The following is a 13,509-nucleotide window of genomic DNA, read 5'->3' as shown; positions in this document are numbered from 1 at the left end:
CTTCTGCCACTCATGTGTAGAAGGAATTGATGCTTGAAAGACCAGCACAGCTGGAACTAGCAATACCTTTCAGAAATTCTACTTCAATGAAATCAATGAAGGATTCCAGGGACTATAGTTTATACCCCACAAGAACTCATAAAAAACTGGTAACATTTGCCAACCAGGCACTTAGCCAATTTTTTACATATTTTGTATAAAAACTCTATAACATATACATTATATATACACATATGAAGTATGTATGATATATACATATATCTATACCTACACACACTATATATTTTGTTTGCTATGCTGTATCATTTTAGTTGATTTCTTACAGTACACAAAAAATCCAGATGGTTTAAAGAGTTACTAGTGGAAACCAAAGTGTATGGAGAGTACTAGTCACCTAAAACATAACTAATCACAACAACTTTATTGCAACAATGACATAGATACTAATTTTATTTTGTATTTGTATAAATCAATTGTATGATTGATGGTAGTTACAGTCGGAGACACAAGATTACATCAAGGAAGGAAAAAGATACCAGACTATTATGGTTTTCAGCATTTACCAGTCTGGCTACATCAAGCAGATCTTGGGGTCTGCAGGCTCTTCTGAACACTTCCATGTTATTATATGATCCACACTTACACTGCAGAGCCACTTTACAAAACGTGCCTTTTGTATGTAAATGGTAATGCAAACGCCTACCTGCTATGAAGAAAGGATCTCTTTCCTGAGGAGGTGGAGGAGGGAGTGGTGGTGGAGGTGGTGGTGGCCCTCTCCACTGGTCCTGGATTGGCAGCCTTGGGGCTTGGGAGAAGTTGGTAGGAACTGGTCCAGGCGTATGCTGCTGAAAGTCTGGAGGGCCCTATTTAATAAGGCAGAACTAAGATTAAGACTACCATCCAGGAATTCATCTATTGCCTGCTATAACTTTTTCCTCTTAAAAATACAATTGCTTTATGAGTTCTCTTCTATCATCAGTACAAATTGGCAGCCCTTACTGAGTCATTCTTTCACAATGGAAGAGATATTAAACCCGAGTACAGTATCTTGAAATGAATTCACGATGTTTTAATAATCACTAGCACTGCAGGAATGCCATTTCTTCTCAAGCTTATTGAAATCCATGCAATTATTGACCTTCTTTCCCATTAATCCAAAGAAATCTGAATGTCTACTTTAGAAGACATTCCTGACATTTATCTTCTTAAACCGAGCTATTCTTCGGCATGAATTTAGTACAATGTAAGCTACAAAAGTGAAGCAGATTTACTTATAAAAAAAGGGAGGGGAAGACAATTTATGGCATCCCAAAAATTAAAGAAATCATCTTTCAAAAAGAAGTAACAGGAGAGTAACACTTCTGTCTATTCACAGCTTAGCATCTGAAAGCATAAGAGAAGTGTGCAAAATTATCTTTCCTCCAGTTTTTTTTTTAAATGTAAAGTGAGCCTTTACATATTGCAGAAAGCATGATGTTAATCCAAACTCAGAACTTAGCAGAAACCACAATTAATTGAGTAATTCACACTATTACCATTTTTTCTTTTACATCAGAAATTGACAAAATATGTTGGCAACCTCTGATCACTGGAAGAAGCTATGCCTCACATAAATCATTACATTAACAAACATTTCATTATGTGTGAATAAATAAAATAAGTAATGAAAAATAATCTAAGAACATCCTTGTTTTCCCTCTTTATACGTATCCTGAAATTAGTGGTGGCATCTATTCTTCCTAGGTTTGATGCTCACTTTAAAGCTTAAAACTTGCCACTGCTGACAACAAGCTTCCCAAAACAGATTTCCAACCAAATGCTCTCTGCTAGACTGAAATGTGGTCTTCAGCAAAGGACCAAACCACTGAGTTGCAGTGGCTTATCATTTACCTATTAAACTGCATGCAGTCTCACTCTCTCCTATTTGTACTGCAAAAATGCTAGGATCTTAGGAAAAGGTACAAAAAGCAAAAATGGGTATTTGCCCTGGAAACTGAAGTCTACTCCCTACCAAAGTACAAGAAAAAGCTGCTTCACCCCCTTTTACCAGCACAATACAACTGTGATTGGCAAGGCCCAAACAAGCAAATGCGAGGCACTGAGGATCACAGTCATTATTAAATCTGTGGCCTTCTTGAAAACACCTCAATGGGGGTGTGTGAGATACTAAGACCTCTTATTTGGAAGCAATACTGTGAATACTTATTTTATGTCATTATACAGCCATCAGCTGTAAATACTTTATCATTCCTAGAGATTAAAGGGTCTATATCCCATTCCCAGAGCTCCGAGTCAGCCAGTCTCCTGTGGGTATTTCATTTAGTGGAAAGACATTATATTACACTCAAGCATGACAGTCATCAGAACATACACACTGTTTGTAGGAGCTGCTACACTTCTGCAAGTGAACAGTTACCAACACAAAATATTCTTCCCACCTCGGAAGAGACTAATGCCTTCGAATTTCACAGGCCACCTGCAAACAGCAGCAGCTGGAGGAAGAGGGAGCTATTTGGAAGGGAGAAAGCAACATTTATTTGTCCCATCGAAATCCATTTGGGTTTAGCTGAACAAGGCTGTCCAACTGCATTGCCCTTCCCTGGTGTGGAGCAGGACAGCGCTGGCCGCCTGCCAGAGAGCAACTCAACACAAACCTTGAGGATCCTGACCCTTCACTCCCAAAACGCACCTCCACCCTCACTGCACGTAGGAGCTGCCAGAGGTGCTTTCTAACTAAGGTTAAATGCATTCCCTCCCCTTGGAAGCCTGGGTGATAAAAGCCGCTTTCTCAAAGCGCTGCCACAAACCACACGGCCTCCAGGGAGGCACCCAGCACACCCACTGACATGCAGCTATGAAGTGATTAGTTTATCACTGGATAATGCATAAGGTCATTGCAGGCAGGGGAGAAACTAGTTCATCAGGGCAGTTTCACACAAGATGGTTTTTATCTTGCATCTGATTTACAGCACGCGGTCACACGAGCGTGTCGCGCCTGGGGACAGAAAGCGACCTCAACAAACTGCTTCTTCCTATTTTTGGAGAGCTTGACTTGGAAGCTCTAAAATTCTCCCCGCATTTTTCTGTAGACATAATGTATGCCTGTGTATATTTTTGTTATTTCTACAACAGCCAACAGAATCATGTGGAAACTTACTGACACCTGGGCTAATAAAGCCTAAGTATCACTTATTTGCACCCGAGCTGAAGAACTGGCAGCAGTAATGATGCGGCTGGGATCCCTCACAGTTAAGAATTCTGGTGGTTTTTTCCACTTACTTTTTAATTAAGGTTCCAGTTATACTTTAAAGCTGAGAAGTTTTTAAAGGTTAACAAATGTTTTTCTAATCCTAAAGCCAATGCTCCTTCTACATTTTTTTATTTAAAGTAACACGAAGATCCTTTTTATAACCTGAAAGGAACGTGGAGCCCTTACTGCACACACAATGGAACAGAGAGCTGGGTTTTTAAAACCTTAAAGTTTCAAAAATGGCAAAAACCACAGAAGTACAGCTGATATAAATCATGCCACAGTAAAGCTGCACGCTATGCAGATAACTGAGGAAGAAATACCTACTTATTTGATCACTGAACAGGTTTTAACATTATGTATATGACATTTTGAAGAACTACTAAAATATGACTGATCACATTTCTTGGCTGATAACCAAAGGCCAATCATGCAAAATTAATTGCAAAGACATTTGTTATTTGCTGAAAAACGAATTACCAATATTTGCTTCTAAAAAGAAAAAAAGAGAGAAATTAGCTTGATTCTAACATCTGTAAAAAAAGACTGACCTTCACTTTTTCTCTAAACCAACTTTGCTTCTACTATTCCTTAAGAGTGAAATAAAACTCTGCCCTAAACTCTAGTTACACATGTAGGGGGAAGCTTGTATTTTCAGACTTTACATTGCTGAGATTTTTCTTCTGAAAAAGCTTTCAGGACAATTCCAACAGGAGTTTGATTGTGTGATGGATTAATTTCATACCCTACATGTGAAACTAAAACTCTAAGGTTCAGCCAGACAAAAATGAACTTTTCTTTTAGTAAGAAAGTATGTAAACTACAGTGGGTATTTTTCTAAGTTATGCGGTACTTGTCTATCATTCTGAAATACCATTACATTTTTATTAATTTTTTTCAGTTTAATAGGAGTACACTAATACTACAATTTCAACTTCTACTTGTGCCAAATTCTAATTATCCTAAAAATAGTACAAATTAATATAACAGTTTTCCATCACTTAAAGTTTTTGCGGGTTTTGTTTTGGGGTTTGTTGGTTGTTGTGGGTTTTTTTTGCTTAACGGTAGTCAAACTATAATTCTAGGAGTGGATTATTTAACCATTAGTGTTAAACTCCACATGCAGCAAGTATGTGCTGCTAATAACCCCCAAGTGCCCTCTGGTATTTTGTAGAAAAGACCACACAGAGCTATTTAACTTCAAAAATTAATGAAGAGCAGGTGCAAAAGCCAGTTTTCATAATAGTCTATTTTTGATAAAAATAAGCATACTGTAACATAGATGCATAATAAATCTTTATATGCACAGTAGTTACTCCCATTTTTCATGGTTTTGCTATCTGTACAGTTCCAAATTCCAACCAACTATTCAGTACACATATCAACTAAAACTCCCTACTAAAAATAATTTCAGCTATTGCTTTGCCATTTTTAAATCTTTTAGGAAACTTCCCTACTTAATAAATCTCAACCATCTTCAAAATACATATTTTCGAGTTAACAGGTTTCAACTTCACAGAAGAGAGAATTGCAAATTCATATGATGAGCCAAGGCTGCAGGATTCTACATTTCCATCCAACATTAGGGCCAACTCTGACATTGGGGGAAAGGACAAAATATTTGTGTGCCTTTCCAGTGAGATCCCACACGACTGGTCCACGTTCATACAGAAATGGTTACAAAGACTAAGCTACCAAATGTCCGTATGAGAAAGACCCAGCAGAGCACATACAATGACTATTTCTCAGCAAGGCTCTGGGGGCTGCAAGGGGACACAGCTCTGCCAATTCTGTCTTGTCTTCTGTAAAAACACAACACCAAAACCTCAACACCAAAAGCAACGTTCTGAACATAAAGATATTTCTTAAACTACCACAGAGTATTTTTTGCTCTGTACTTTTTCCTGGTTTTAAGGAGTGTGTTCGACTATCATTTCATTTATCCTTGTGTAATTTTACTTTGAAAATTCTTACGTTCCATCTTTTCTAAGCTACCAAATGTCCGTATGAGAAAGACCCAGCAGAGCACATACAATGACTATTTCTCAGCAAGGCTCTGGGGGCTGCAAGGGGACACAGCTCTGCCAATTCTGTCTTGTCTTCTGTAAAAACACATCAATGGGCAGAGCACATACAATGACTATTTCTCAGCAAGGCTCTGGGGGCTGCAAGGGGACACAGCTCTGCCAATTCTGTCTTGTCTTCTGTAAAAACACAACACCAAAACCTCAACACCAAAAGCAACGTTCTGAACATAAAGATATTTCTTAAACTACCACAGAGTATTTTTTGCTCTGTACTTTTTCCTGGTTTTAAGGAGTGTGTTCGACTATCATTTCATTTATCCTTGTGTAATTTTACTTTGAAAATTCTTACGTTCCATCTTTTCTTGGAATACAAGAACTGAGGTCTAGAAGAAGGAAATTACATCGGAAATAGGGTTCTGTGTGGATTTTTAAAGAAACCATAATCACAGACATTTAAGAAATACTTCAAAGGAGGAGATAAGGGCACACTGAAGTGCTACTGACAGGTATTTTATTGTCTTAGATCTTTGATTTTGTGAAGTTTACTCTGACAAAGAAAAAAATGTGCTCGCTCTTCCCCCCCCAATTTACAGCACCTCAGACTGACATTTTCATACAATACCACATGCCTGCAGGTTGTACAATTTCCCTTTTGCTCACTTCCATTATTCAATATAGCTAAAGCATAACTCACACCTTATCAATCACTTTTGGAAAAAAAATGCAATGCAAACTTGTGTCTACAATTCATTATAGTTGTGAATAGCTCATTGAACATGACTTTCACACACTCAGGCAATCCCACCTTCTGAAAGAACACGAGATAAGGTTACTTTAATCCTTTCAAAGAACTGCACTATTTTGCCTTCCTTTTATCCCTTTAAATATCCTTCCTCGTTAAGAAATTAACATTCTCTCTCATACAATTCTTACACAAATTGTACTTTTACTTTTCTGCATCTCTTGTTAATTACATGATGTTATCTCCAATAATCTATTCATGAAGCACAGATAACTTTGGTTACCAATAAAAGAGAAAACTTAGCATAAATTGCTTAGCACAAAGTTAATCTTATAAAGCAAGGAATAAAGAGGATCTAACAGCTATTATATGACTTATCAGCTTCTCTAAAAGGGTCACTCTACTTTTTTTTCATGAGACTAATTAAATACCTTAACAATGTCATTGAAACTTCATGAATCTTTCAATGAAATACACCCTGCCTCTACAACATGTTTTCATTTATTAATCTCACTTAAAATGCAAAGAGCCAGGAGAACCCCATTGACAGTTAAGCAGGGCCACTCAGTTAATTCTTCTTATATGGTTTAAATGCAAAGAATAATGACCACTATAACCTATGACAATTAAAACTATAGCCATCTGTCACAAGATGTTAATCCTCTTATTTCAGCAGCTACTAGACTTTTTGAAAAGCTTTCCTAAAATGCCTACCTTCTGGTGCAAGGAATTGACTTTTCATCCTCTTGTGTAGGAAGCCCTGCATCATATACCTTGCATATGGTTCAAAAACTTTCAAATAGAAATGAGATATATAAAGATATATATATAATCTCCCACCAAACATTTGTTTCATAGTATTCTCATTTACTGTGCACAGCATACAGAAAGGGAAAGACTGATTGAAATTTTTATTACAAAACTTATTCTGATATTTCCTTAAATACTGAATCTAAATGACTCAGTAGTGTCCCTAGGATAACCATGTAAGTCCATCAAGGTGAACTAAAACCTAGCAAGCACCATGATTTTTCCCCAATGGATTTAGTATTATAAGATGGCCTTACCTAAAAATTCACGCCTTAAATACATTTCCATCAAGGACAAAAATTAAAGTTCAGGGTGATCATAAAACTCAAGACAATGGTTGTGTATTACCCATGGATGAGTCTTTTCACAGCTTCTGGAATGTATTTTCTGAAGGGAAAATGTAAGGAGAGAGCAAGTGATGGTTCAAGTATGGACTGCACAGATCCTAGTAATATAGGTACTTTGAGTCTAAGAGAATGGGTTGATATTTTCCTCAATTAAGCAGAAAGCAATTTTTAATATTAAAATGTTCCACCTAACTTGGACAAGCTTTTCTTTGACACTACACAACTCCAAGAGATAAGAAAGTATGTTGTGGGGTTCACACAAGTCTAGGTCATCTGTAAAAGAAATCACTGATGTTTGATTTCCCTGTTCCCTGTCTATTAGGTCCCAAAATAGAGTTCGGTTATCATGGAAAACCAGTAAAAGCAAGGAGAGAAAGACACACAATCCCTTCCTATTTAATCCAACTCATGATCAAATAGCTAAAGTAAGGACACAGGCAATACAGAAAAAGAAGGATACTCCCAGCACACTAAGACAATCCTAAACAGTTCAGGAGATTAAAGCAAAAAACTAAGATTCGTCATCTATTAAAAGTATTCCTTTCCAGCAGGTTTCAGGGCATCCCCCCTAATATATCAAGCAGGGACATATTCATGTTGCAAATGGAGGCAAAAATACTCCCAACTTCAGTGTGCTTCTGTAAGAGAAGCAACAAAGGAGAATGGCCCACAAGCAACCAGTTCTATACAGAAGGACTTGCTTCACAGATGGGTTTCTTCAACCTCCAGCTGCTCTACCACTGAGCTATGTATGTTAGAACAGGAAAATCTGCGGGATAAGTGGTCCCATTCAAGAACAATTGTCAGAAAACACTCCTAAATGAAATGCAGGTGTAGGAAATGTATTGTTTAAATTCCTAACAGTGCTGATGTGCAGAAAAAACACGCTCCCATTCACATGTTTTGTACAAATGAAGGAGTATCTCCAGCGAGCAGAGATGGGCCAGAATAAGAAAGTGTGACAGACAAGTTGTAGCAGCCTGAATCACCTGAAGGAAGAGTAAATCCAACATTTTCAAATCAGAGCACAAACCTAAGTAATTTCTTAAACAGGTGTTTTAAACTAATTCATCTGGAAAACTCAGTTTCACTTCAGTTTGTAATCGCTTCAGGGGTGTCAAGAGCATCACCATTTTTGTTTGGTGCCCCCTAACTTTTTGAGATTAAGTACAATAGAAATAGAAATTAGAGAAAGACTACAAAGGGACATTAGTGCTATTTAGAATGATGAACTCTCCCTTGAAAGAAGATAATTTAATAATAATTTTATTTAAAGACAATAAAATCCTTCTGCATATTTTTTGTGCTGAAAGCTAACAGCTTTAGGGATGTATAAAAACTTACAAAGACTCAAAAGTTCTGGACCGCCTCTGCTTTCAGAACTAATGAGATAAAAGGTCTAACAAAACTCCTATCTTACCCTTGGACTTACCAAAGACTATTCCATGGAAACGTTGTTACAGCGTTTATTGACCTAGTATATCTTGGTGACCTGCAAGTCACTAACGATTAGAAACAACTCTGAGGTCAGAACTAAACTGGATCATGAATATCCAATTCAAGATTTCTACATTACACTCCAAGCTTGAAGGTGCAGTTATAGTTAATTTAAAAACAATCTGAGAACCTCTAAGATAAATACATGCAACTTGGGAAAGATGTTTCCCTCTTTATCAAAAAAATGCTCAGATTCCTACAGAAAAAGTCAAGAAGCAGCCAGCTTTATCAAAGATAAATATTAGAATTGCTGCTAACCTGGACTTCCACCTGTATTAGAAAATGACATTTCAGACCTTTATTTAGTACTTGAATTACTTGATTCCTGATTTTTAATTCTGTAAGGAAATCTCATTTTTGAGACGTTTTACACATCTCTAACCTTGCAAACACGTTGATGTGAGAACTTTACATACCCAGAGCCCCAAACGTGCCTGCAGATACTACTCATGCTATGTATGAAGGCCTGAACATATTTTCCTTTTTGAGTATCTGACAGTTATCCCATAATATTCCTCTAAATTACCTCATTTTATTGTAAACAGTAGTATGACACTATTTTATAATTAAGCACTTTCCTCCTTTCACATTCTAAAGAATTAGCAAGAACTGAAGGTGCAGAAGGTAAATATATTTTTTTATTATTGTGAGGACACAAGTGTACTGAATTATCTTTTAAAAGGACATTTTCTCAGCTCAGTAAAAATAGCTGAAGAGAACTATACTATTGTCTAGGATTTTAATATTTATTATAAATATTTTAGTTCTCCATTCAGTGTTTAAACACCAGATTACTCTTACTGCATTGTAGTAGGAAGTCAATTGTATATTTTAATTGTATTTCTTAAGTCTTGACTTCTGCAAAGTATGTCTTTAACAGTGCCTAATTAATGGCTACATAGCAATATGCATAATACTTTTTCCTCTTTGCCTTGATAAAAAATTGTGCTTTGCTTGCACGACTTAAACTTCAAATTTCATTCATACAATTCTATCAACAACAATATACATACCTATATATATGAAAATATATCTAAATAAAGAACTTTTTTACTATGACTGAACTGTGGCACGGGTTCCCTGAATGTTTGTGTAGTCTCCATCCTTGGAGATATTAAAAAGCCATCTGGACACAGTCCTGGGCAACTGGCTCTAGGTGGCCCTGTTTGAGCAGGGGAGCGGACAAGATGACCTCCAGAGGTTCCTGCCCACCTCAGCCATTCTGTGGTTCTGTATTTAGCAGGTGCTAAAACTGAGACTGAAGAAAATCTAGCATCATTAACACACACAAAAATAAAAATTTTACAACTCTGGTTTCCTTGGCAGCGCTAAATAGCAATCACTTAAAAATGTAAATGACAATAACTACGAAATATAAATGCACAAGTTTGATTTTAGTATCTACAGACCATGTGCACACTGGAACTAGCATGACAAGTTAAAGGGTTACTGTATTTAGAAGCCATCTATTTCTCTCTTATTTAATAGCTGTTACCATCATGTTTAGCTGCTGCTGCTCCTCCTGCAGATGGGAATTCATTGATATGATTAAATTTGATGGTATGATAATGTATGGTAATCGTGATTAATCAGAAGCCCACTAGCAAATGGAGGATGTTGGGTATTATGTCACCTGCATTTTAAACTGCATTCCCTCTATGCCAGGCTGACAATATTTGACAGCTGGAGGGATCTCATGCTGCATCTGCTTGCTACTACTTATAGATCTGATAAGAGAAAGTGCCCATCATTCCGTCACTATCTTAAGTGTTGTAATTATAGGGCTTTGCAGTCAAGTTGTGAAAACAGTAAGTGTTAAAAGCGAAAGCTTTTTGCTAGCTGCTGAACAAGCTCTGTCTCACATCTGCAAGGGCTATAATCTGAAAGAAATGTAATTTGATGCAGCAGTCTCATTCAAACATGATTTGCATGAAATGCTGTATAAAGCACTATCCAAGAAATGTCAATCAACACCACCTGATACCATGTATCCTGCTAAATGAAAACAAAATGCTTTCTACACTACCTGTGATCTGCCACTGCTACACAGTAATAGAGTGAAAATTTCATTTACTGTTACTCATTATAGTAAAGCCATAGCTAAAGCAGAATAATTGTGAGGAAGTAGGAGAATCATTTTCACAAGTGGCTTTTTATTTCCATTAACAGTTTGCCTCCTACATACATACTGTTGCAAATGTGTATGAGGTACTAAACATCATTTCTTGCTAAATATAGTTTAAAACAACTGCCTTACTCAGACAGAGAACTGTTTAAATTGTCCTTACTGTGAGTATGGGAGAATACAAGCCACGACCTTAGTAACAGCTGCTAAAACCCTTATTCACATGTAGCAGCTCACAATTGAATTTGAAATGATGGAAAAAAATTTTACTGCCTGTTTGCATTTCCCACAACACACATACTATTGCAAGTAGTTTTGTTTTCAAAAGCACTGCAAATTTCTGCTTCTACACACTGCAAGAATTGTTTTTATAAAGGCACAACCACAGACCGAGGTACACTGTAATATATACTGGAGAAGTAAACTGTATTCTAATGTACCCTTTATAATTAATTTGTGTAGCACTAATATATGGCCTGTCTAAAAGAAATGTTTCAAGCAAGCAGCAACTAAAGACAGCAACCTCTGTTTTGAGCACCTGTTTGAAATCCTGTTGGAGATAGATAAACATAAAGAAGTGATTAAAAACAGTGCCTGAATTACAAACAACACTTGCAAGGCTCAGAATTCATCAAACCCAAGTTTTCAGAAATGGTGAAAAAAAAAAAAGAATGAAAACTAATTAATTGCCTTTCACAGCATCCATTTAAGACAATACCTGATGTGCAGGAGATGAAGTGGGAGTATGTTGAATGAGAACATAAAGAAAGTTTACTAAGGTTTTTGTAGTTTAAGGAAAAAAAATAAAAATCAAGTATTGTTTGGGATAATGGTGATTTCAAAAATAAATTGTAAGATAAGTTCCAAAACAAATCATGTCAAAAACCCCTGGGAACTGAAAAGACATGTGATGTAGAACATTCACAAGAGCCTGAGGACAAGTCACTCTGCGAAAGTCTTATTTTTATGCTGAATAAGACATAATTTATGTTATACAATTCAACTCTTTCAGACTTGAATTTGACAGTTGTATCAACACCTTCCTGGCATAAACGAGTCAGACGCTACTGCCACTTCATCCTGTGCTTCACACCACTTCAGAGTATTCCAAACTTAGCTCTGAAACTCCAGTTGACCAGAGTAAACAAAATGTGTCTGTTGGACAAGACACCTGCCCAGCTCGCACTACACCCAGGGTGTCAGTCCAAGGACAGCAGCTAAATGGGAATTTATCCCAATTTCCTGAAAATTCTCCTGGCAAAAGGCACACAGCTGCATTAACAGGCTCTGCTCTGTCTGCAGTGGTTTCAGAGAAGGATCGAGGGCAGAGATGGAGGGGGAATGGCCTCACATCCAAAGAATCCCTCTCTTCTGCCTTGAGCAGTGTGAGGCAGGTTCTCCCCAGCTTCCTCTTCACCCCAAATGCCTCACTCCAGCCCTAAATTTGAATGCTAGGGACATCTCACAATTTCTGGCTGAAGAATGGCACGTCAACATTTGTTCCACTTCTCTATCTCCTTTAAAAATGCACATGAGCCACTAAGTTAAATAAATAACATTTGAAGCAAAAAGTCTTTATACATTTTTCTTCCGGCAAACACTGAAAAATTTCAAACACAGAATGTGCTGGTGGATGCACATAAGGGATAAAAAGTTCTGGACCACCAACTTAGCTCATATTAAGTAATGACTTGGACTCTGTAATAGTCAGCAGCAGCCTACATGTAAGGTGTTTAGAAGCACCTCTTTCATTTTCTATTTAACTTCTTTTCCCCTTGTTTTACCCCATCTTTCTTCACAGAAGGCAAGAGTTGAAAGACAAACACTGGAGAACAGGAACCACAGTGATCCCTCTTGTGTAACAAGAAAAAAACCACAGGCTCCATACCTGCACTAGGGCATCCTTAAGAATTAATAATTTGGTCAGAAAACAGGTGAAAAAATTCAGAAGATCCATACAACTAGTCTATGAATAAAGTCTTCTGTCACCTTCCCTAAAACGGATCAGTCCCCATAGTAGACTGTTATTTGTGAAATACCAATTGTGACCCTGAGACAGGAACTCAGAAAAAGACATCTTAACCGCTTTGAAGCAAAGGCAGACTTCAGAAGAACTCTGCCAAAAAGGTTCGCTTAATCTGCTCTTTAAACAGTTTAAAGACAACATGCAGCTGGCACTTTCACAGCTCCAGGTCAATTCAAATATCTGGAAAAATATTAGCATCAACTATGCTTGAAGATTGGATTAATATCAACTACAGCCCCCAAAAATCACTGTGCAATTCAGACAGGCAGAGAAGCCTTTGCACAACTCAGGCCTTTAACTCCCCGTTACCACAAGTTCACCACGTTTCTCAGCTGTAACATGCCTCAGATCCACCATTTATTCAGCCCTAATCGGTTGAATATAGCTCTCAAACATCATTCACACTATGTCACCTTGAATGTTTACTGAGTAAGAGACAGACAACTTCCTTGCTTGATTCAGTATTATTGTTAATGTCAAAATAACACTAAGTAGGGAATACAGATTCACACCATAATGTCCTTCCTAGCACTGGCGCTCTAAACATTTCAGGAGATAAGTTTTAAGTAAGAAATAATTGAACAATGAGCCCTACCCTGAAATATTAAAACTTACATTCAAGGTTAAGTGAATTTAATCAGTCCCAACTCCAAGAAGGTTCAATTCTTATCAGCATTACCCTGAT

The 13,509-nt window shown here is 37.2% G+C and overlaps 1 protein-coding gene across 7 annotated transcripts in view; it reads right to left on the bottom strand.

Moving 5' to 3' along the window:
• Positions 1 to 13,509, bottom strand: part of RBM33 (RNA binding motif protein 33) — a 95,516-nt gene that overhangs the window by 39,627 nt on the left and 42,380 nt on the right. For all 7 annotated transcript variants that reach the window (XM_014944946.1, XM_014944947.1, XM_014944949.1 and 4 more), the window contains exon 11: positions 704 to 863. In XM_014944946.1, coding sequence (XP_014800432.1) covers positions 704 to 863 — 160 coding nt within the window. The remainder of the gene's footprint in view (positions 1 to 703; positions 864 to 13,509) is intronic.

Source organism: Calidris pugnax, unplaced genomic scaffold, assembly GCF_001431845.1.
Source record: "Calidris pugnax isolate Ruff unplaced genomic scaffold, ASM143184v1 scaffold54, whole genome shotgun sequence".
Taxonomy (NCBI): Eukaryota; Metazoa; Chordata; class Aves; order Charadriiformes; family Scolopacidae; genus Calidris; species Calidris pugnax.
Note: the sequence above shows the minus strand (reverse complement) of the source record. Positions and strands in the feature narration are given on the sequence as shown.